Source organism: Mus musculus, chromosome 6, assembly GCF_000001635.26.
Source record: "Mus musculus strain C57BL/6J chromosome 6, GRCm38.p6 C57BL/6J".
NCBI lineage: Eukaryota > Metazoa > Chordata > Mammalia > Rodentia > Muridae > Mus > Mus musculus.
The window spans coordinates 136,623,440-136,644,275 of NC_000072.6; the positions used below are offsets into that span (position 1 = coordinate 136,623,440).

Sequence of the window (20,836 nt, forward strand, 5' to 3'; positions counted from 1 at the left end):
CATAGCCACCCACCCCCTCTCCCCTACCCACCCACTCCCCTTTTATGGCCCTGGCGTTCCCCTGTACTGGGGCATATAAAGTTTGCGTGTCCAATGGGCCTCTCTTTCCAGTGATGGCCGACTAGGCCATCTTTTGATGCATATGCAGCTAGAGTCAAGAGCTCCGGGGTACTGGTTAGTTCATAATGTTGTTCCACCTATAGGGTTGCAGATCCCTTTAGCTTCTTTGGTACTTTCTCTAGCTCCTTCATTGGGGGCCATGTGATCCATCCAATAGCCGACTGTGAGCATCCACTTCTATGTTTGCTAGGCCCAGGCATACTCTGACAAGAGACAGCTATATCAGGGTCCTTTCAGCATAATCTTGCTAGTGTATGCAATGGTGTCAGCATTTGGAAGCTGATTATGGGATGGATCCCCGGATATGGTAGTGTCTACATGGTCCATCCTTTTATCTCAACTCCAAACTTTGTCTCTGTAACTCCTTCCAAGGGTGTTTTGCTCCCACTTCTAAGGAGGGGCATAGTGTTCACACTTCAGTCTTCATTTTTCTTGAGTTTCATGTGTTTAGGAAATTGTATCTTATATCTTGGGTATCTTAGGTTTTGGGCTAATATCCACTTATCAGTGAGTACATATTGTGTGAGTTCCTTTGTGAATGTGTTACCTCACTCAGGATGATGCCCTCCAGGTCCATCCATTTGGCCAGGAATTTCATAAATTCATTCTTTTTAATAGCTGAGTAGTACTCCATTGTGTAGATGTACCACATCTTCTGTATCCATTCCTCTGTTGAGGGGCATCTGGGTTCCTTCCAGCTTCTGGCTATTATAAATAAGGCTGCTATGAACATAGTGGAGCATGTGTCCTTCTTACCAGTTGGGGCATCTTCTGGATATATGCCCAGGAGAGGTATTGCTGGATCCTCCGGTAGTACTATATCCAGTTTTCTGAGGAACCGCCAGACTGATCTCCAGAGTGGTTGTACAAGCCTGCAATCCCACCAACAATGGAGGAGTGTTCCTCTTTCTCCACATCCACGCCAGCATCTGCTGTCACCTGAATTTTTGATCTTAGCCATTCTGACTGGTGTGAGGTGGAATCTCAGGGTTGTTTTGATTTGCATTTCCCTGATGATTAAGGATGTTGAGCATTTTTTCAGGTGCTTCTCTGCCATTCGGTATTCCTCAATCTAAGTGGATCAAGGAACTTCACATAAAACCAGAGACACTGAAACTTATAGAGGAGAAAGTGGGGAAAAGCCTTGAAGATATGGGTACAGGGGAAAGATTCCTGAACAGAACAGCAATGGCTTGCTCTGTAAGATCGAGAATTGACAAATGGGACCTAATGAAACTCCAAAGTTTCTGCAAGGCAAAAGACACCGTCAATAGGACAAAAAGACCACCAACAGATTGGGAAAGGATCTTTACCTATCCTAAATCAGATAGGGGACTAATATCCAACATATATAAAGAACTCAAGAAGGTGGACTTCAGAAAATCAAATAACCCCATTAAAAAATGGGGCTCAGAACTGAACAAAGCCCAGCGTTCTTGATGTGAGTTGTGGGACGCACTCTACCCGCTGAGAAATTTCTCCGGGTCTATTATTCATCTGCTTTTTTTTTCTTTTCTTTCTCAGTATATAAACTCTACTAAGGAAGGGAATTTTGTCGTATTGACTCATACCTGTTCATTTCGGCATCAGGAGAAGGTGCCAAAGGTTTAACATACGGAAGTGCTCAATAAATAACTGTTAAATTTATTGAAGAAGAAATGGTGAATAATGTTTATGCATCTATGGCACTTGGGGCTCCTCACTCTGGAAGGATGGAAGCCATTCTTTGACCTACACACACACACACACACACACACACACAGCAAGTCAGGAATCATATCGGGCAGGCTTGGAACACAGTTCTTTTCTGGCCGCACACCCCTGACAAGGGTGATGGGGACAGGTGTACAGTCGTGCAAAAGAAAATGATTCACACGAACCATGAGGAGACTGCAACAGGAACAGCAAAGCGAGTCCTGGGGGCTGCGCTGCGCACGCAGGGAGGAGTCGGGAGGTCACTGGGTGGCCAGTTCAGCCTGAGGAGAATAGCAATATGGGGGTGGGATTGTTGGAGCTGAAAGGGAGGACACTCCCCGAGCCAGGTGGTGGAAGATGACTAAGACAGGTGTGTCCCTCAGAAGACTTCGCATCCTGGGACGGTGCCAAAGGAGATAAAACACACCCAAAAGGGAGTCTAAGAAAACCAGAATCAAGTGCTACAAAATCTGCCTGTAATCCTTTGCAATGCGTGTCCCGCTTCCTTCCATTCTTCCTTCGTCCCTCCCCAGATTCAAGCTGGGAACTTGGCCCTGTGCTCACCTGTGAATCATTTGTATAGATTTTACAAAGTCTCCGAGATCAAAGTGGTAACATGAAATTAGTAACAGTAATTATGGTTCGTTGAAATATTCCCAGCATACATTTATTAAAGGGACAACTTTAAAACCTAGGCGAGTAACCACACTATGGACCCCGGACACTGACTAAATTCTCCTGGGGCTTGGAGCATTGAATTTCGTTTTCACGTGTGTTTTCACGTGTGTTTTCACGTGTGTTTTCACGTGTGTTTTCACGTGTGTTTTCACGTGTGTCTACTGCAAGGCTTGTGCTTTGGGGACCACAGAGGCAGCTGGTGGCTCCAAGGATGGGCTCTGGTCCCCGAATGTGAACATCACCCAGGAGCTAGTAATAAGAAAGAAACCTTTTGTGGCCAGCCAGAAGGCTCAGTGGGTAACGCTGCTTGCTACACAAACTTGCTGGTCCAAGTTTGATCCCTGGAATCCATGAAAAGATGGACAGAGGGAACGGAGCATACCACAGTGTCCTCTGATCTCACACACTAATGGTGGCACTTAAAGAAGAAAGATGTACTCCTAGGGGTAACACTGTATGTGGGCTTCCAGCAAACTCCCCTGGGAAACTTGAAGGGAAATTACATTTCTGTAGTTTGTATTCATGGACCATGAATTCAGCCTGGGGTTGAGAGGAGCTTTTGCTTGCCGGCCAAAGCTGGAATGCATCAAAGTGTCTTTAATTGACCCCAGTAATGATGATCCTGAGGCTCCAGGCTTAATTACCTGTAATGGAGGCTTTCTGCGACAATCTGAGTGTGTCTCACCATGTGTGTGTGTTCTTGGTGGCATTGTGTCTGCAAGTGCTGTCTCCACCCAGATACACACAAATACAAACCACAGTTCAGTGCAAACAGAGCCATATCAGGAAAGAGCAAAGTCAGATATACTGTGTTCAAACCCGGGACTCAGTGTGGTTGTACGGCTTTGATCTGACCGGATAGCGTAGTTAACTTCTCTCAACCGATTTCTGTCTTTAAGGAATCAAAATAAAATACCATTGATTTTTTTTTGATTGTTTGGTAGAAATTAAATGACCTACTTTACTCTGTATAAGACAAATGTTATCAACAGGTCACAGAGCCAAGCACATAGTAGGGAATTGTAAAGAAAAAAATTTTTTTTCTTTTCCTTTTTTTCCAGAACACAAACAAGCTTTATTAGCAATTAATTTAAGCCTTGAATGTGGCCTACTTCTCACAGTGCTTGGCAGGTCTAGGCCCCACCCATTTCTTGTTTCTTTTTCTTTTTTCTTTTTTCTTTTTATTGAGACAAGGTCTTACTAGGTAGCTCTAGCTCTCCTGGAAATCACTCTGTAGACCAAGCTGGCCTTGAACTCACAGAGGTGGATCTGCCAGCCTCTGCCTCCTGGATGCTGGCATTAGAGGTGTGGGCTTTCTGCTATTTCTATTAAGAATTGCTATGAAGGGGCTAGAAAGCGGCCATCGGTGGCACAGGACAGTGACCCAGCGCTGACTAAGCACGAGAACGAGGCTTCCCTCCCTCAGGGTCCTCACTGCCCATTACACCATAGGCTGCGATCCCTAAAACTAAAAGTCTGGAGCCCTGAGACTTCCTGTCTTAGATGCTGCCTGTGTATGGAGACAGGGTCAAAAGAGAAGTAATTAAGATGACCTGAGTTCCTGGGAGTGAGACTTCATGCAGTTACCAGGCTGTGTGTAAGAGCAGTAAGAAGGCAGAGCATGGCCTTGAACTTCTGATCCTTCTCCAAGGACTTCGTGTTGTCCGCAGAAGCCACCACATCCAGTGTTTGTGGTGCAGGGGATTGAACCTAAAGCTTTCAGGCATGAAGCCAACTGAACTACATCCCCAGCCCTACCTGTGTTTTTATACATATAATTAAATATTAACCTGAAGTGAAGTGTGAGAGCAAGTGCTCTCAACCTCCGAGCCGTCTCTCCAGCCCCATTGTGTTAAAATGCTTATAAAGAGAAACCGGAGAAAGAAGACAGATGATATAAAGAAACTAAATATCAAAATAGACACAAGACAGATGAAATAAAGAAACTAAGTAATAAGATGGCAGGCTTAAGACCAAATATATCATCTAAACTCTATGGGTCAAACAGGACTGTGAAAGCACATCGTGGATAGTTTATAGTTTTATGTGCTCTTGATAGATCAAAATCAGCTATCTAAGCTTGTAAAGTAAGTAGAAGGAAAAAATAAAATGGAAACAATAAAGAAAACTGACAAAGAATAGGAAACAAATGAATAGAACAGGTTTGGTTCTTGGGGGGAAAAACAACGAGAAACTAATTCATGAGATCAACACACACTAGCGTGATAATGAGAAGGACCATGAACACCATCACCCGTCCTACAGATGACAAAATGCCAGGGAATACATTTAACTTTCATTAAAAAAAAAAAAAACAAAACAAAACAAAAACCAAAAAAACCTTAGAACAGGAAAAAAACCAAACAACAACAAAAAACTCCTTAAAAGACACAGATTCAAGAATTAGACCACTAGCACGTCTATCAGTGAAAGAAACTCAATTGCTGAGAATATTCCAGAACTCTTCCATGCCTCGGTGACTTCACTGAGAAAAACCACACCAGCCCTTAGAAGCCCCTTCACAACATTTAAGATGAAGGACAGTTTTATGCTCAGGGCCTGCTTACCCTGCTGCTAACACTATTACCTCAAAGGGAAAACGTAGCAGTATCTGTCTCAGATATAGAAAAAAAAAGCCCGTAACAATACACTGGTAATTTGGAATTAAAAAACCAAATTGAATTGTTGAGATAATACTATTGCGCACTGTGTGAAGACTGTATTTGTATCATTTAAATGCTCTGTGTCTTTGGTATTATTCTTACGGCTGCATCATATTTTGTAAACACTCCCTCTCTCACTTTCTGATTGGTTAATTAGAAATCAGATGGCCTGCAGCAAAGGAGGAGAGAATGGGCGGGACTTCTGGCAGAGATGGGAACTCTGGGAGGGAGTCAGGTGTGGGAGAATTCGCCAGTTCGGTGTGGAGGAAGAAGCAGGTTGGGACAAGAGACAGAGGTAGCAAACCAAGTGGCAGGACATAGAATAGAATGTAGATTAATAAGTTATAAGAGCTAGATAGGAACAAGCTTAAGCAAAGGCTTTAAGCATTCATAGTAAATATACGTCTCTGTGTTGTTATTCCGGACTTGGTGGGCATAGAAAGTCCTGTTATTTTGAATAATGAATCATGATTAGGATTAACCTAGGAATGTTAAACTGGCTTAATGTCAGAAAATCAATAGGCATAAATCAATCAATGTTTGTAAAAAAGAAAAGTCATATGTTCCTCCCAGTAGGTGCTGAGAAAGGATTTGCTAAGATAAAAACAAAGCATTCTTCACAAAATCTCCCAGCACAGTGGGAGGGAAAGGATTTTAGTTACCACCACAAACCGCCCATAGCTAATAGGAAACCCGCATCTATAGCATAGCTAATAGGAAACCCGCATAATAGGAAACAGCAGGAGGCAGGTGAAGGTTTTCATCTACCTAGTCTGCATCAACCCCAAGATCTTACCCAGATAACCACGGGGAGGGCATCAAAGGTACATAAAGGACAGGAGGAGAAAATTTCATTCAGAGATAACAGTCACTTATGGATAGAAAAAAAAATCCCAAGGAATCTACAAAATGTCCTACAAGTGATAGATAATTTAGAGAAGTCTAGGGCTAGAGGGAGCTCTGAACCTCAGAGCTGTGTTGGTAGGGAAAGATACTGGCCGCCAAGCCTGAAGATCTGAGTTCTATCTCCAGACCCACCCGATGGAAAGAGAGCACTAATTCCCGCAAGTTAGTAGAGACTACTAACTTGTGCATGTAGCACAAGAACACCGCACTTACAACAAATACAGAAAGGTCTCAGGGAAGTAAGTAACAATGACAAATATCACCGGAGGCCAGGTGCTCCACACCATGGGCGGGCCCCTTTTCATTCCAGGACTCTGGATGTGACGGCAAGGTGCATTTCTGTGCATCTGAGGCCAGCCTGGTGTACATAGTGAGTGTCAGGCCAGCTGGACTACATAATAAAACCCTGCCTCAAAGATAAAATAATCAAACAGTAAAAGCTCTATCTACATAGTGCTTTGTTTTGGATTTTGAGACAGAGTCTCACTAGGTACACTAGGTTGGCCTTAGACTCACAATCCTCACTCCAGACAACTGAATGTGGGGTACAGTTGTGGCCTTGAATTTTCCACTTTTTTTTTTTTGCTTCAAGAGTTAGATTCTAATTTTTTGCCTTTAGCGTAAACTGGTCATAATCCTCCTAATAAATGGAATATGGAGGAAGTGGCCATGTGACCTCTGAGTGAGGTCACAATAGGCAGAGCAGCTTGTTCTCCAGTGTCACCTGATTTGGTGGGAACCAAGTACCCTGTCATGGAGACACTTAGTCACTCCTGAGGAGAGTCTAGAGTGGAGATGGAGTGTCAGCTGCCACACCAGGCCTGTGAGTGCCCTTGGGAACCCCAAGCTTCAGTTCTGCCACCTGCATGTCCAGCCCCTCAGGCCCCCAGTCTCTGTGACATCGGCTACCATCTAGACACACTTTCCTCACTGAACCTACCTGAGTTGCTGGCCCACAAAATCCATGAGATGCTGAACGACTGATACCGTGTTACACTGCTGGGTTTTAGGGCTCTTTGTTATGTAGCAGTGACCAACTAACACACACACACACACACACACATGAGCAGTGTATGATTGGAAGAAGGAATTTAAAAATTCATTTTGACTACAGTACCATCAGAACTTATTTAAGAATAAATTTAATTAAAACTATATGCCCAAGTTTCACTATGGTCTAGGGTCTGGAACTCTTATGATTGTTACTAGGGACAGTAGCACCTTTGAGAGGTGGGGCCTCAAAGGAGAAATTTGTCACTGAGGCCAAGCTGACTAATGCTTCTCATGGTCTCTTGACTGTTCTTGAGGAGGACTAAGGGCTGTGCTCCCTCTGCCCTCTGCCCTCTGCCCTCCACCCTCCTCTCTCCTCTCTGTTCCTGGGTTGAGACACAGTGGCTTTGACAGTGCTCTGGCTTCGCGCCATCATGTAATGTAGCTCAGAACTAAGTATGTGCCAACGCTGTGCTGGTGAACACGCAAATGTGCACGCTAAGTTAGCCACTTATTCTTCATAGAACATCAGGCATTTCACTTTTTCCTGTCTGTCTGTCTATCATCCATTCATCTATGTATCTATATATCTATGTGTCTATGTATCTATGTTTCTATGTATCTATGTATCTATCTGTGTATCTATGTATCTATGTATCTATGTATCTATGTATCTATCTATCTATCTATCTATCTATCTATCTATCTATCTATCTATCTATCTATCTATCTATCTATTTTTAAGAAAGAGAGTCCCTAGCTGGCCTGGAACTCACAGAGCTCTGCCAATCTCTGCCTCTTGAGTGTTAGGATTAAAGATATGTGCCACTATGCCTGGCCAGGCATTTCATTATAGTGGTGGAAAACTAATTAACACTGTATGTGAAGCTACATAACCATATACTTAAATGAATGCACGTGCTCAAGTCAATTGCTATGAATCCATTGTTTACAGCGACCTGGTTGATAATGTTCTGCCGTTTTGTGGTAAGGCCTAATATAGCCCGTGCTGCCCTGAACTCCTAAGCTTGTTCCCTCCACCTCCCCAGTGCTAAGATTACGGGCAAGCACCACTGCGCCCAGCTTCAGATGTAATCTTTATAAACAGCACTTGAAGGACTAATTCCATTAATTACTAGTTACGTCATTAAGTTGTTCTGATGGCCTTTAGAGGTTACCATGCAACGTCCTGAGAAGATATAGCAAGGCGTGCCGGCCAGGTACTGCTGACCTCAACACGAACCCGAGCTCTGGGCTGTCTCACCCTGCCCATACACATACCTCTTCATACCTCTTCATCTTTGAAAGACCTTCCTTACAATGACTGAAGTCTCCTTCAATCACCCTGTGACTAACCAGGTGGACTATGCCAGACATCTTATTCCTGATCTGTGTCTAGCATAGAAGAAATTGCTTTCTAGAAAATTTCTAGATCTCTTGGCCAAGACTGGCTGGGATAGCATAAGCCTCCTACCCATCTCTTTGCCCGGGACGTCTTCTCTAGCTTCCCTACACACACACACACACACACACACACACACACGCATGCACACACACATGCACATGTGCGCATACACACACTCCCACTCAATATAAGGAGTTTTAGGACTTCCACCTGCTGCATGGTACAGGAGTGTAAACTCCCTCAGCTGTCCCTTACTGTCTTCTTTGCAGCAAGCTTGCGTCCTAGCTGTCACACTGGTGAAATGATTCGGAACAACTTTTATTACAGAGCCTGTGCTAAAAGTCTGACTTCCCAAGGTCACCTGTTGACCTTGTTCTCAGGGAAATCCCATCTCCCTTCTTTAACTGGCGTGTGGGTGGGAGGGCGAAGGGAGGCATGGACAGTGTTATAGAACGTGAACTCTCGGCTCCATTTCCAGCCAGCTCGCCCAATGGGCCCCACTTTTATGTGATAGGCGGTTCCTCACATGCTCCTGCCCCCTGAGGTTGCTCACAGGACAAACCTGGCTTTGCAAGAGATTCATTACCTTCCACTGAGCTGCATAAACGTGTCTCTATAGGTGATGACACTTCAAGAGAATACTTGTCCAAAGCTCTGCAACCTCTAAAGGAGGCGGCCTTTATTATAGAAGAGAAGTGCAAACCCTGTGAGTAACGACCCCTTTGCGGATCACATGACCCTTTCACTAGGGTTGCCTAAGACCGTTGGAAAACAGATATTTACATTCCACTCCATAACAGTAGCACTGACCGTATTTAGTATTTAAAATTACATTTGAATTTATTTATTGTATGTGGGAGCATATGGTATATAGGACACATGTAGAGGTCATAGGACAATTTACAGAAGCTAATTCTTCTAGGATGAGGATCTGGGGGTCAAACTCAGGCCCTGAGGCTCCCAGCGGGCTCCTTTACCAGCCGAACTGTACCATCAGCTCCATCCTTCCTTCTTTCTGCTTTTCTTTCTTCTCTCTCTGTCTCTGTCTTTCTCGCCCCCTTTCCTTCCTTCCTTCCTTCCTTCCTTCCTTCCTTCCTTCCTTCCTTCCTTCCTCCCTCCCTCCCTCCCTCCCTTCCTTCCTCCCTCCCTTCCTCCTCCCCCCCCCACCCCGCCTTTCTGACACAAAGTTTCATTACGTAGTCCCAGCTGGCATGGAATTCTACCTAGTCTGAGTTTGCCTCAAAAATCCCAAGGACCTGCCTGCCTGTGCCTCCCAAATGGTGGGACTAAAGGCATGTGCCACTGTGCCTAGCCTTAAATCTATATTCTATTCTCAAGAAGTTAGCTCTGGAAATAGTGGCTCCACATTCCTGCCCCACCCCCATCAGTCAATGGGAGCTACGCAGCTGCCCCTCTCAACAAGTCCAATGTTCAGGAAAGTTGTGTCCCTCTGCCCTATGTCCCTGTCACCACCCTTAGTTCACTGTCAATCCCCACAGGTCTCCTTTAGGCATGGGCTTTTGCAAGCCCTCCTCTCAGACCTCCCATCCTATCTACTGTTTGAATCTCAGTCACAGTTCACTGCCATTGTCAGCCTCGCCTTCCCCATCAAGCGACTGGGGTGTCCTCCCTCTTTGGGCTCCTCCCTATGCTTGCTAAGTGTTTACGGCTATCATGGTTAATATTGATCACCAATTTGATAGGAAACCCAGTCACCCAGGAGACACCTGGGAAGTCTGGCCACACCTATGAGAGGGATTGTCTAGATTAGGTTAGCCTCTGTCTGGTTAAGCCCATGAAGGACTGTCTTACTAGGCTAATGGGGGTGGGAAGACCCACCCTAAATGCAGGTGGCCCTACTTCCTGGTCTTGGCTCACGGACTGGATAAACAGAAGAAAGGGAGGTTAACAGGAGCACCCATCTCTCTCTGTTTCCTGTCTATGGACACTTGTGACCAGCTGCCTCAAGCTCTTGTCTCAAGGATTTCCACACCCTTAAGTGCGAGCCAAGAGAAGCCCTCTCTCCCTTCAGCCGTCAGGGTGTTTTGTTATAGCAACAGGAAACGTAGCTAAGACAGAGCCTAACATGTCCAGGGATACTGTTAATTATTTGTGATTCCTGGCTCTCCCGACTGCTGTACAAGAGCTAAAAGTCTACACACAATCCTCCATTAGCAAAAGTACGAATTGTCACACATCAGGTGAAGAAGTGGGCACAGCACTGTGAACGAGGGAACCGGAGCTACTGAAAGCAGGGCCTGCCGAGTCCATCTGCTAGCACGGCACAGCCCGGGAAGCAGAGACGTAAGTGCTCTATTGGCATCGGAGATAAATTCCGATGCATCTACTGGCATTTGCAAAGCACTTTCTGCTCGGCGACTCTGTAAACCCCCTTTGTGTCATCCTGTTAAATGAGACTCTAAAATCAGACTGTACCCCACCTGCAGACAGTTCGTTTCTCTTCCAGCTAACTTCGGATTACCAATGTTTCATTTTGAAAAAGTTTACGCAGATCTTGCTCTAAGTTTACTTACCTGGATAACTGCTGAAAGACAGCCGTTTGCTGAGGGTGTATTTGTCCTTGATGTTGAAGTCCCAATGTTTATAGATCCTGAGCATGGCTGCATATGTGTACCAACTTGAGTGGGCAAAATAGATGTTTTCAAATCCAGGAAGGACCTGCCATTAGAATCATAGTTAATAACGCAGGTGTATGGTAGCTCTCTACATATTACATGCAGGAGGCATTCAGGGGTGTACCAACTTAGGTAAATCTTTGTGGTACTCTCTTCTTAGAAAGAATTACATTTATTTGGGTGTCTGTGTGTGAGCGTGTATGAGTGTGCATGTATGTGTGTACATATGTATGTATGTATTCCTGTGGATGTGAGTGTGCGATGGTTTACATGTAGCGGTCAGAGGACAATCTGTGGAGCTAATTCTCTCCTTTCACCCTGTGGTTCTCGGGGATTGAACTCAGGTCCTCAGGCTTGGCAGCAAGAGCCTTTTACCCGATGAGTGATCTACTCCTAGACTATTGCTTTATTTACTATTGGAAGATATAGCCAAGGGCTCCAAAATTAACCCTTAATGTATACAACACAGACTGTCCTTCTGCTGTGTGAAACAGAACAATCTAGAAGATAGGAATCTTGAACTTTATCCAAGTTTCTGCCAGTTCTCTCTCTCCTCTCTCTCCTCTCTCTCTCTCTCTCTCTCCCTCTCTCTCTCTCTCTCTCCATATATATATAACGAGTTCATTGTCATTCTCTCCAGAAGAGGGCATCAGATCCCATCACAGATGGTTGTGAGCCACCATGTGGTTGTTGGGAATTGAACTTAAGATCTCTTAAGACTTCTGGAAGAGCAGTCAGTGCTCTTAACCGCTGAGCCTCCTGCCGGTTCATAACTTCTATCATAGAGGATCCATGTACCATAACATCCAGCCAGGAGTAAGAAAGGGTTAGCCATACATGGGTGATAGACATATAGAAGAAGAATGTGAAATCTGTTATGGTGTATGAAGAACATATGCCAATACATGTTAATAAAAAGGTCTATGTGGGTAGGAAGAAGGCAGGGCTGCAGGTCTCACCTTAATAAGAGCAGAACAGTGGCCCATTTCCCAAATCTTAAACTTCATCATGCTGCTGCTTTTTGTGGGAGATAGGGAGGGAATAAGGTCCAACAGGTCACCAACGGCGTTCAGGAACTGAATTTGGAACATTGTCATGGGCTGTGAAAAGACACAATAGCACTTGTGACAGGTGTCATCTTTCCCTGTTATTCATGCTCCGTGAAATCACTGCTTTGTGGGGGGTATACGGTGTGACAGGGGTACTTCATGGTACTGTAATTCACAAACTCACTTTCTGGCTTTTATAATTGAGAAGCAGTGTTAGCACATTTGTGTGGGGACAGAATTTCTACTAGTGAAATTCCTCGTGGAGGACAAGAATCAGAGCTTCTGTTGGTGTTCCTCTGCAGGGGTTCCTGAGGTGTGGCACTAACCTTATTGCGTTTCATGGTTCCAGAGGGTTTTAGTCTGTAATTACCATATTGAAGAACACAGTGGCAGGCAGGAAGGCATAGCACTGGGGCAGTAACTGGGAGCTACATCTGACCCTTACGCATGAACCCCTCCCCCCCCCAGAGCTAACAGGAAATGAGCTTTGGAAACCTCCAAGCCCACCATCAGTGACACACCTCCTCCAACAAAGCCACACCTCCAATCCTTCCCAAACAGTTCTAGTAGCTGTTTGTGACAAAGTACTCAAATATACGAACCTACGGGGTTCACTCTCACTTAAAACACCACAGAAATTGTCTTTTTCTTTTTGTTCTCAGAGGAGCCTCTTTTCCAGTCTCTTTCTATTGTCTCTTGAGACATTACTCTACTCTGCAGCCAAGTTGATGAAGAACTCACAGAAACTCTCCTGCCTTAGCACCCCCACGTGAGCAGATTCCAGGGATGAACCACCACACTCGAAGGATTACTCCACTTTGCTAAAAGTTTAGATATTTGTCCTGGTACCCACGGGTAAGTGTAGTCCTCATCCATCATCAAGGAAATGTCTTTTTGCAACAGACAGAGACCACTCAAAAAGCACAACCAATCAAAATGCAGAGTGCTGGAGCCCAGTCCCAAAGGATACATTTATAAAACCTCCAGCACCTAAGGCTCGGGGAGCATGGTGGGAGGAGCATGGCGGGAGGAGCATGTAAAGATGAAGGGACCCAGAAAACCAGGGGCTTTCCTGTGATAGTCTGCCTCCTACGAATGTTGGAGTCTCGACAACATGAGTTGAACAAGGATGGCAAGAACAGAAGGCGGGAGGGGCAGGGGAGTGACTATGGAGCCTCAGCCCTACTGAAGAACTCTAGGGACTAAGAAATGCTGAGAATGGGAGAGAGAGTCTACCCCAAGAAAAGCCCACCAGTTCATTATCCAGTTCGAAATGGTCAGCCCTGAAACACACAGATAAGTATCATATATAGAATGAGCCACCTGCTTTTATGTATTTAGGAATATCTATCTATCTATCTATCTATCTATCTATCTATCTATCTATCTATCTATCTATCATCATCATCGTCATCTACATCTATACAATACATGTATATGTAACAACAGATAAAAAAAAGAAATCTTAAATTTGAGAGCAAGGAGTTCATGAAAGGATGGGGGGGCAGGGAAGGGGAAAATGATATAATTATTATCTCAAAAAAGTAAAAAAAAAATGTTAAAGGAAATGCCGTCTCTGCTTCTTCCGTTGTTCTTCCTCTCTTTTATGGGTATTGTTTTCAAGGTTTAGATTTCTAAAATTATTCTTATTTTTAAATGTATTTACTTTTACTCTATATGCATAGATGTTTTGCCTGCATGTATGGCTGTGCACTATATGTACACAGCATCCAAGGATGCCAGAAGTGGGCACTGGAGTTACAGATGTGAATTCAATTGTGAATGCTGGGAATTGACTACAGGTGCTCTGCAAGAGTGGCCCATGCTCTCACCTGCTGTGTCATCTCTGAAGAATGCTAGGGTTTTAGTCTTTAAAAATGTTTAAATTATATTCTGTATTTTTGTGTATTGGTGGGTGGAAGGTGTGTGCACATGTGCATGTTTGTGTGGACATATGTGTGCAGCATTCATGTGTGTGTGTCTGTGTGTCTATGTGCACAAATGCCATGGTGCACATATGGAGGTCAGACAATAATTTGTAGGCATCAGTTCTCTTCTGTCACTTTGTCCACATAGTGACTGAATCCAAATCATCAGATTTGGCAGCAAGAGACTTTATCCTTTCACAGTCTCAATAAGCATTGTTTATTCTCAAAAACAGAAAAAAGGGAAACTCTATTCTCTCTCTCTCTCTCTCTCTCTCTCTCTCTCTCTCTCTCTCTCTCTCATATCTACATATCTCTCTACCCTTCCATCCAACATTATCTGGATAGAAGACAGCATGTAAGAAACATTTCTCAATCCCAGCACTCGGGAGGCAGAGGCAGGTGGATTTTTGAGTTCGAGGCCAGCGTCTTTTATAGTTAGTAACAAATTCCCAAGGCTGTTCCCAGACGGAACCTGGATTTATCGGTGCTACTCCTTTGGCTCCCTCTGCATTTGGAAGGTTTCAGTCTTCTGCTATAATACATGACTTACAATCACCAGTTCTGCACATCTCCCTTATTATGTATCTGCTGGTGTGTCCTTGTGATAACACTAAATGGAGATTTCTGGATCAGAGGTCGCAGGGGTACCTGGTTTTCATACAAAGCACAGAAATCCTAACCAGTGTTTTAGAATAGGGTCCTCTTTTTGCACAGCCTGGCAACACCAGACTACCAGGAACTATTTATCAGGATGGTTTCAAAATTCCTTCCTTCCTTCCTTCCTTCCTTCCTTCCTTCCTTCCTTCCTTCCTTCCTTCCTTCCTTCCTTCCTACCTTCCCTCTCCTCCCCAATTACTTATTCTTCCTTTCTCTCTTTTTTATATAGTATCCTAGATAGGGTTTCTATTGCTGTGATGAAACATCATGACCAAAAAGTTTACACAGGGTAGGAACCTAGAAGCGGGAACTGAAGCAGAGGCCATGGAGGTGTGCTGTTTACTGGCTTCTCTCCCTGGCCTGCTTTCTTACAGAACCCAGAACCACCAACCCCGAGACAGTACCACCCACAATGCGCTGGGACCTTCTCATCAATTGCTGATTAAGAAAATGCAGTACAGGCTTGCCTACAGCCTGATCTTATGGAGGCATTTTCTCAATTAAGGCCCACCTCGTAAATGACTCCACATACAGTGTTTCATTTACCCCAGGCTGGCCGCAGATTCACCATGCAGCAGAAGATGGATGTTCTAGTTTCATCTCTATTGACGTGATAAAATATGTGGACAAGAATGGACCCAGGGAAGGAAAGGATTTATGTGGCATACAAGTTGCAGGTTAAGACTCATCCACAGTAAAGAGCAAAGAGAACAAAGGAATCCTCACTGTGTGCTTGCATCCCCACTGTGTGCTTGCTACTCGGATAGCGTTCTCCATTCTTACACAGTGCCAGGGCACAACATATCACCCATATTCAGAGCGGGGGTTTTCCACCCCCACTAACAGTCCAGACAATTCCTCCCACACACACAGGCAGGCCTGCCCTTGACAGCCCCTCAGGAATCTCTTCCCTGATGGCCATTAGTTGTGTTGACAGTTCAAACTAGCCAGCACAATGGCCTTGAACTCTTGAGCCTCTCTTCTCCACTCCTAAGGGCTTGAGTTTCAGGTGTGTGCCCAGCTTGTAAATTGTAATTTTAACTTATGAGCGGAGGGGAGAACACCTGAGATTAAGAATCATGGACATCATTGTGGTGAACATTTTTTCAAGTATTTTGCCTAATGTATACATGTATACATCAACACACACATGCACACGCAAACACACATGCACACCATATACTACCTTCCTTAACAAAACAGCCTTAACTTTCAGAACTGTGTCAACTGGTTATCTTAGGCATCTCAGGTTTGTTAGTTCCCTTCCATAATGAAGGCACAGATCCGTGCTTAAGTGACTGCCACCAATCAGAAGTTATATACTGAGACATTTTTGCCTTAAAGAGCAGATAACCTGAAACACTAACCCCCATTGAGTGAGCTTAAAATCTTGTACATTGATAACTGGCTCTTAACTTCAGCAGGAGCTGTGTCCAGAAAAGGCCGGGAAAAGCATAGAAACAAACTGTGTTCTGTACCAAAGCCTTGTGTCGGGCACTTAGATGTCACAGCACGACAGATTAAACAGTGCTTGCCTGTGCGGAATGTATATTCTGGTCCCAGTTTGATCTGCAATGAACTTAGAATGCTTTCTGTTTCCTCTGTTGATATAGTTGGCTTAGACGTAATCAAGTAGCCCAGGCTGGCCATGTACCCAAGTTGACCATGTACCCAGGATGGCCATGTACCCAGGCTGGCCATGTACTCAGGTTGTCATGTGTTCTGGATGCTTTGCTTGGTTTTTTTGTTCGTTTCTTGTTTCTTTGGTTGGATTTAGTTAAATGGATTTCTGTGAGAATGAGGAAAATTTTATTTTGTTTTGTTTATGGTACAAGGAATAGAACCCAGAATATGCTAGATAATTATTGTGCCACAAAGCTATATCCCTAACCTTGGATCAAAAAAGAAGTTGTTTTATCATCCTGGTCATACAGACTCTGAAAGTCTCACCTTTATTTTCTCTTCTGAAGCCCTTTTCTGAGCTCCAAGATACAGCCCGTCGAGCTGGGTCACCACATAGCCGGTGTGTCTCCAGAATGGGTCATCCTTCTGCGCTTTGATGTTTTGCCTAGTCCACATTTCTTGCTTCCTGGGGGAGAAATCAGACTTTACCATAGATCCCCTGGTGCTAGAGTTATGGACGGTCATGAACCAGCATGTAGGTGCTGGAAACAGAACCCAGGTCATCTACAGGAGCAACAAGTGCTCTTAACTGCTGAGCCATCTCTCCAAGCTCCCAGAAAGATTTATTTTTTATAGTTCTTTCATTTTTACTTCTTTTAGTTCTCTGGGGTTTTTGTTTTGTTTGTTTTTATGAGATGATTTAATGATTTGACACAATTTTTCAATCAGAAAGCTATTTCTGGCTTGTTTAGGCTGTCTCTATCCTTAAGACAATCCAATGCACACCTCTGGGGATACAGCCCCATAGTTTCCCCTGATTCCTGAGAACCTCTAGCCATCCACCCATCCACAAGTGGGGTGTTTAATGCCTGATTCAGCAGAACACACAAGAACCCTTGGGTTCCCAGATGAGTCTGCTGTGCCATCAACTTAATTAGACTTATATTTAACTCTTCAGAAAACTGAACTAAAATAGAAGTACCCCAGGAAGCATTAAGAAGCCTGGCTTTAGAACTGTGTTTGTAGATAATTTTTGTACTATGGACACGGAGGCAAGAGGATCTTAGCTTGAATTTGAGGTCACTCTAGGCTACGTAGTAAGACTCTATGTCTCTCCACGTGCCAGGTGAAGGATTTAGATATTCTCCAACTTCGAGCTAGAGTTAGTTGCCAGGCTCTTGATACAGAAACACCTTATGGAAGGACACCCCCAAGTAAAAGGGTCTGCTGAAGAGGCAGACTAAGATTCAGTACGGGGGCGGGGGGAGGGGAATGGCAGGGTAGCCATGGGAACAAGGAAGGGTAGCCATGGTTATAAGGAAAGGGAGTTTCCATACATACTCCATGAAGTCTTGCACTTTTTTCACAATGGAAGGATTCTTGAACAGCTGTGGGTACAGGTTCGTGAAGTGGTCGTACATGTGTCTGAAATGACAGATACAGAGTCACCTTCCAGTGTCTCCTGGATGTCACAACTTCAGTAACTCACACTTTCAGCTTAACTGGAATGCCCACCAGTCACAAATCTCCACCATCCTTTAAAACTCAAACCATACAAATGCATAGCTTAACATGAAGAACTCTTTTCAGGAGCTGGAGAGATGGGTCTGTAGTTAAGAGCACTCGCCGCTCTCCCAGAGAACCTGAGTTTGGTTCCCAGCATAAAAGCCAGATGTGGTGGTGTGTAACTGGAACCCCGTGCTGGGAAGATGGGAGACTGGATGCTGGGGACTTGCTGGCCAGTCAGCTTAGGTGAAGTAATCTCTGGGTTCAATGAAGAGACCTTTCCTTAAAGAATAAGGGGGCTGGAGAGGTGGCTCAGAGGTCAAGAGGGAAAATTGGTCATGCAGAGGACCTGAGTTCAAGTCCCAGCACCCACACCAGGCAGCTTACAACTACCTGTAACTCCAGTTAAAACGAGTTAGAGTGTCTCTGACTCCTTATTGCATACACAGACACAGATAGGCACACAGACGCCAACACACACAGACAAACTCACACAGACATGCACATACTCACACTCAGACACAGAGAGAGAGAGACACACAGAGACACTCAGAGACATAGAGACACAGACACACACACCATACCACCACACTTACATAATAATAATAATAATAATAATAATAATAATAATAATAATAAGGCATGTAGAAGAGGAAAGGACCATAAGTTGCTGGTGTGGTCTGAATATGAAATGTCCATTAGAGGCTCCCATGTGAAGGGTTGGTCCCCAGCTGGCAGTGCTGGTTTGAGACATGGTAAAGTCTTTCTAACATAGCCTAGAGGTCAGAGGTAGAGCTATACAAGTGGGGGAAATGGGGTTATGGGTCATCCCTTCTCCTGAAGTCCTGTGCACTGTGACTCTGGACATCATGTAAGCAGCTGCATTGGCTTCTACTGGTAGAGCTACAAGCCGCCTTACGGCCTTGCCAATTCTGCCAGTAGGGACTGCATTTGCCCCCTAACCATAAACCCCAAATAAAGTTTCTTTTAAGGTGGCTTCTTGGAGGCATTTTATAACAGCAATGAGAAACATCATTAGTAGAGCTCCCACATGACTCTGCTCCCATGGGCCCAAATGACTTGGGGTTGAACCCTCTGACACCAGAGGCCCAGAGAACCTTTTACCCTTAAAGTTGATTGATCACTTCCAGTGTCCTGTCACAGATGGAAAATGGACTAACCAGGAACTCATTGTTGGTTCTCAGGGCAACATACTTAGGGGTTCTTATTCCAGGATGCTTCTACACATTTCAATGAGTTTCAGGAGACAACCAAATATTCTGTGTGACCTTGGGCAAAGTGAGGAGACACTGGAAGTCCACAGTGCTGGGAGAGGTAGGGGGTGGCCATCACAATCTCAGAGAGCAATGATTACACAGCCAGGCGTCAGGAAGAGTATGTAGGTCTTGCATAGCAGATGATAAAATACCTGAGCTAAAGGATAAAGACTGTTCTCCCGCAATGGGGGCTGAGGTTGCCATCATAACCATCGACTAAACCTCTTTCTCCCTACAAGATGCTGGTAACACAGACCCATTCTGGGGTTCACTGGCCAAAGGAGGAGGGGGTAACTAATTGATTCTAAAATCTGAAGGAATGAGACTCAGACCACGGAGAAGTGGATATTCTACTTGTAGAGCCTAACCCAGGATGATGAAGTCAAACTTTGAATACTTGACTCAAAGTCTTTCCCTACCGTGGTATACTCACTCTGTCGCTTTGTTTCCTTCAGAGATAGCTACTTATGTGCTTATAGAATTTTTATGGGATGAGGAGACTGATCAGTGGTTTAAAAAACTTGCTTCTTGGTTTTCAGCATCCGCATGGTGTCTCACAACCATCAGTAACTCCCATTTATTTACTTAATTAAGTTTATTCAGCTTACACTTCCACATTGCTGTTTATTACTGAAAGAAGTCAGGTCTGGAACTCAAGCAGGTCAGGGAGCAGGAACTGATGCAGAGGCCATGGAGGGATGTTCTTTACTGGCTTGCTCCCCCTGGCTTGCTCAGCCTAGACTACCAGCCCAGGGTTGGTCCCACCCACAAGGGGGCCTCCCCCTTTGATCACTAATTGAGAAAATGCCTTACAGTTGGATCTTCAGTTGGATCTTCAGTTGGAGGCATTTCCCCAACTGAAGCTCCTTTCTCTGTGATAACTCCAGCTGTGTCAAGTTGATACACAACCAGTCAGTACATGTGGATATTAAGGAATGTGGGCATTTTGAACTAGAAGGGGGAAATAGACAGGGTCAACTTTCTAAGCTGAATTTCTTACTAAAACAATGAAATCACAAGCTTGCATTAAGGGGGAAAAAGATATAGAAGTCTGACAAGATGGCTCAGCCAATGAATGTGCTTACCCTATAAGCCCAACGCACTGAGTTTGATAATCAGATCTCAAATAAAGAAATAGAGAACTGACTCCTGAAAGCTGACCTTGGACTTCCACAGGTGCCCCACAACAAGTACCTTCTCCCCACCAAACACTAAGTACACACATACACACACACACACAAAGTAAACAATATTATACTTTATATACAATTTTAAATTTAAAAAAATAAAAAGTTTTGATATACAATGCTCACTTAGCAAGGAAACAAAAATATTGGGCATTTTACCCAAAGTCTTCATCACTGTACCCACAGTCCTTCTCACTGCACCCAGTCACTGCGCCCTGCCTAGTTCATGCAGAACTTCAGCTGTTTGCACACTCCCACTATCAAAAGCACAGCACATCTCTAATGGAGGAAGTCCTGTGTATTTTGCCCTGCAGGGAGCATCTGTACAGGCCTCAATGAGAAACACAGCAACCCAAATGTCAGTATTTCTAACGGAGAGATCCTGAGGCAGAGGACTATCAGTCTCGACTGGGAGATGGCAGCTAAGGAGCTGTATAATATAACATAACACAAGACAGATGCAAACATAGGAAGACACCTGACACTAACAGCTAACATGCAATTACTAAACTACTG

The 20,836-nt window shown here is 44.4% G+C and overlaps 1 protein-coding gene and 1 long non-coding RNA gene across 3 annotated transcripts in view; one reads left to right on the forward strand and one right to left on the reverse strand.

Moving 5' to 3' along the window:
* Positions 1-20,836, reverse strand: part of Plbd1 (phospholipase B domain containing 1) — a 50,233-nt gene that overhangs the window by 11,369 nt on the left and 18,028 nt on the right. The window contains exons 3-7 of one of the 2 annotated variants that reach the window (XM_006506485.4): positions 17,692-17,775; positions 16,678-16,816; positions 12,053-12,193; positions 10,992-11,136; positions 1,767-2,096 (exon numbers count right to left, since the gene is read on the reverse strand). In XM_006506485.4, coding sequence (XP_006506548.1) covers positions 2,092-2,096; positions 10,992-11,136; positions 12,053-12,193; positions 16,678-16,816; positions 17,692-17,775 — 514 coding nt within the window. In that variant the 3' untranslated portion in view covers positions 1,767-2,091. Of the gene's footprint in view, positions 1-1,766; positions 2,097-10,991; positions 11,137-12,052; positions 12,194-16,677; positions 16,817-17,691; positions 17,776-20,836 lie in introns of those variants that run through there. The other variant, NM_025806.2, reaches the window with a different exon arrangement.
* Positions 6,725-15,628, forward strand: Gm40409. The gene is made up of 3 exons (XR_869515.2): positions 6,725-6,885; positions 12,805-12,997; positions 15,102-15,628. It is a non-coding gene; the product is annotated as a predicted gene, 40409 (long non-coding RNA).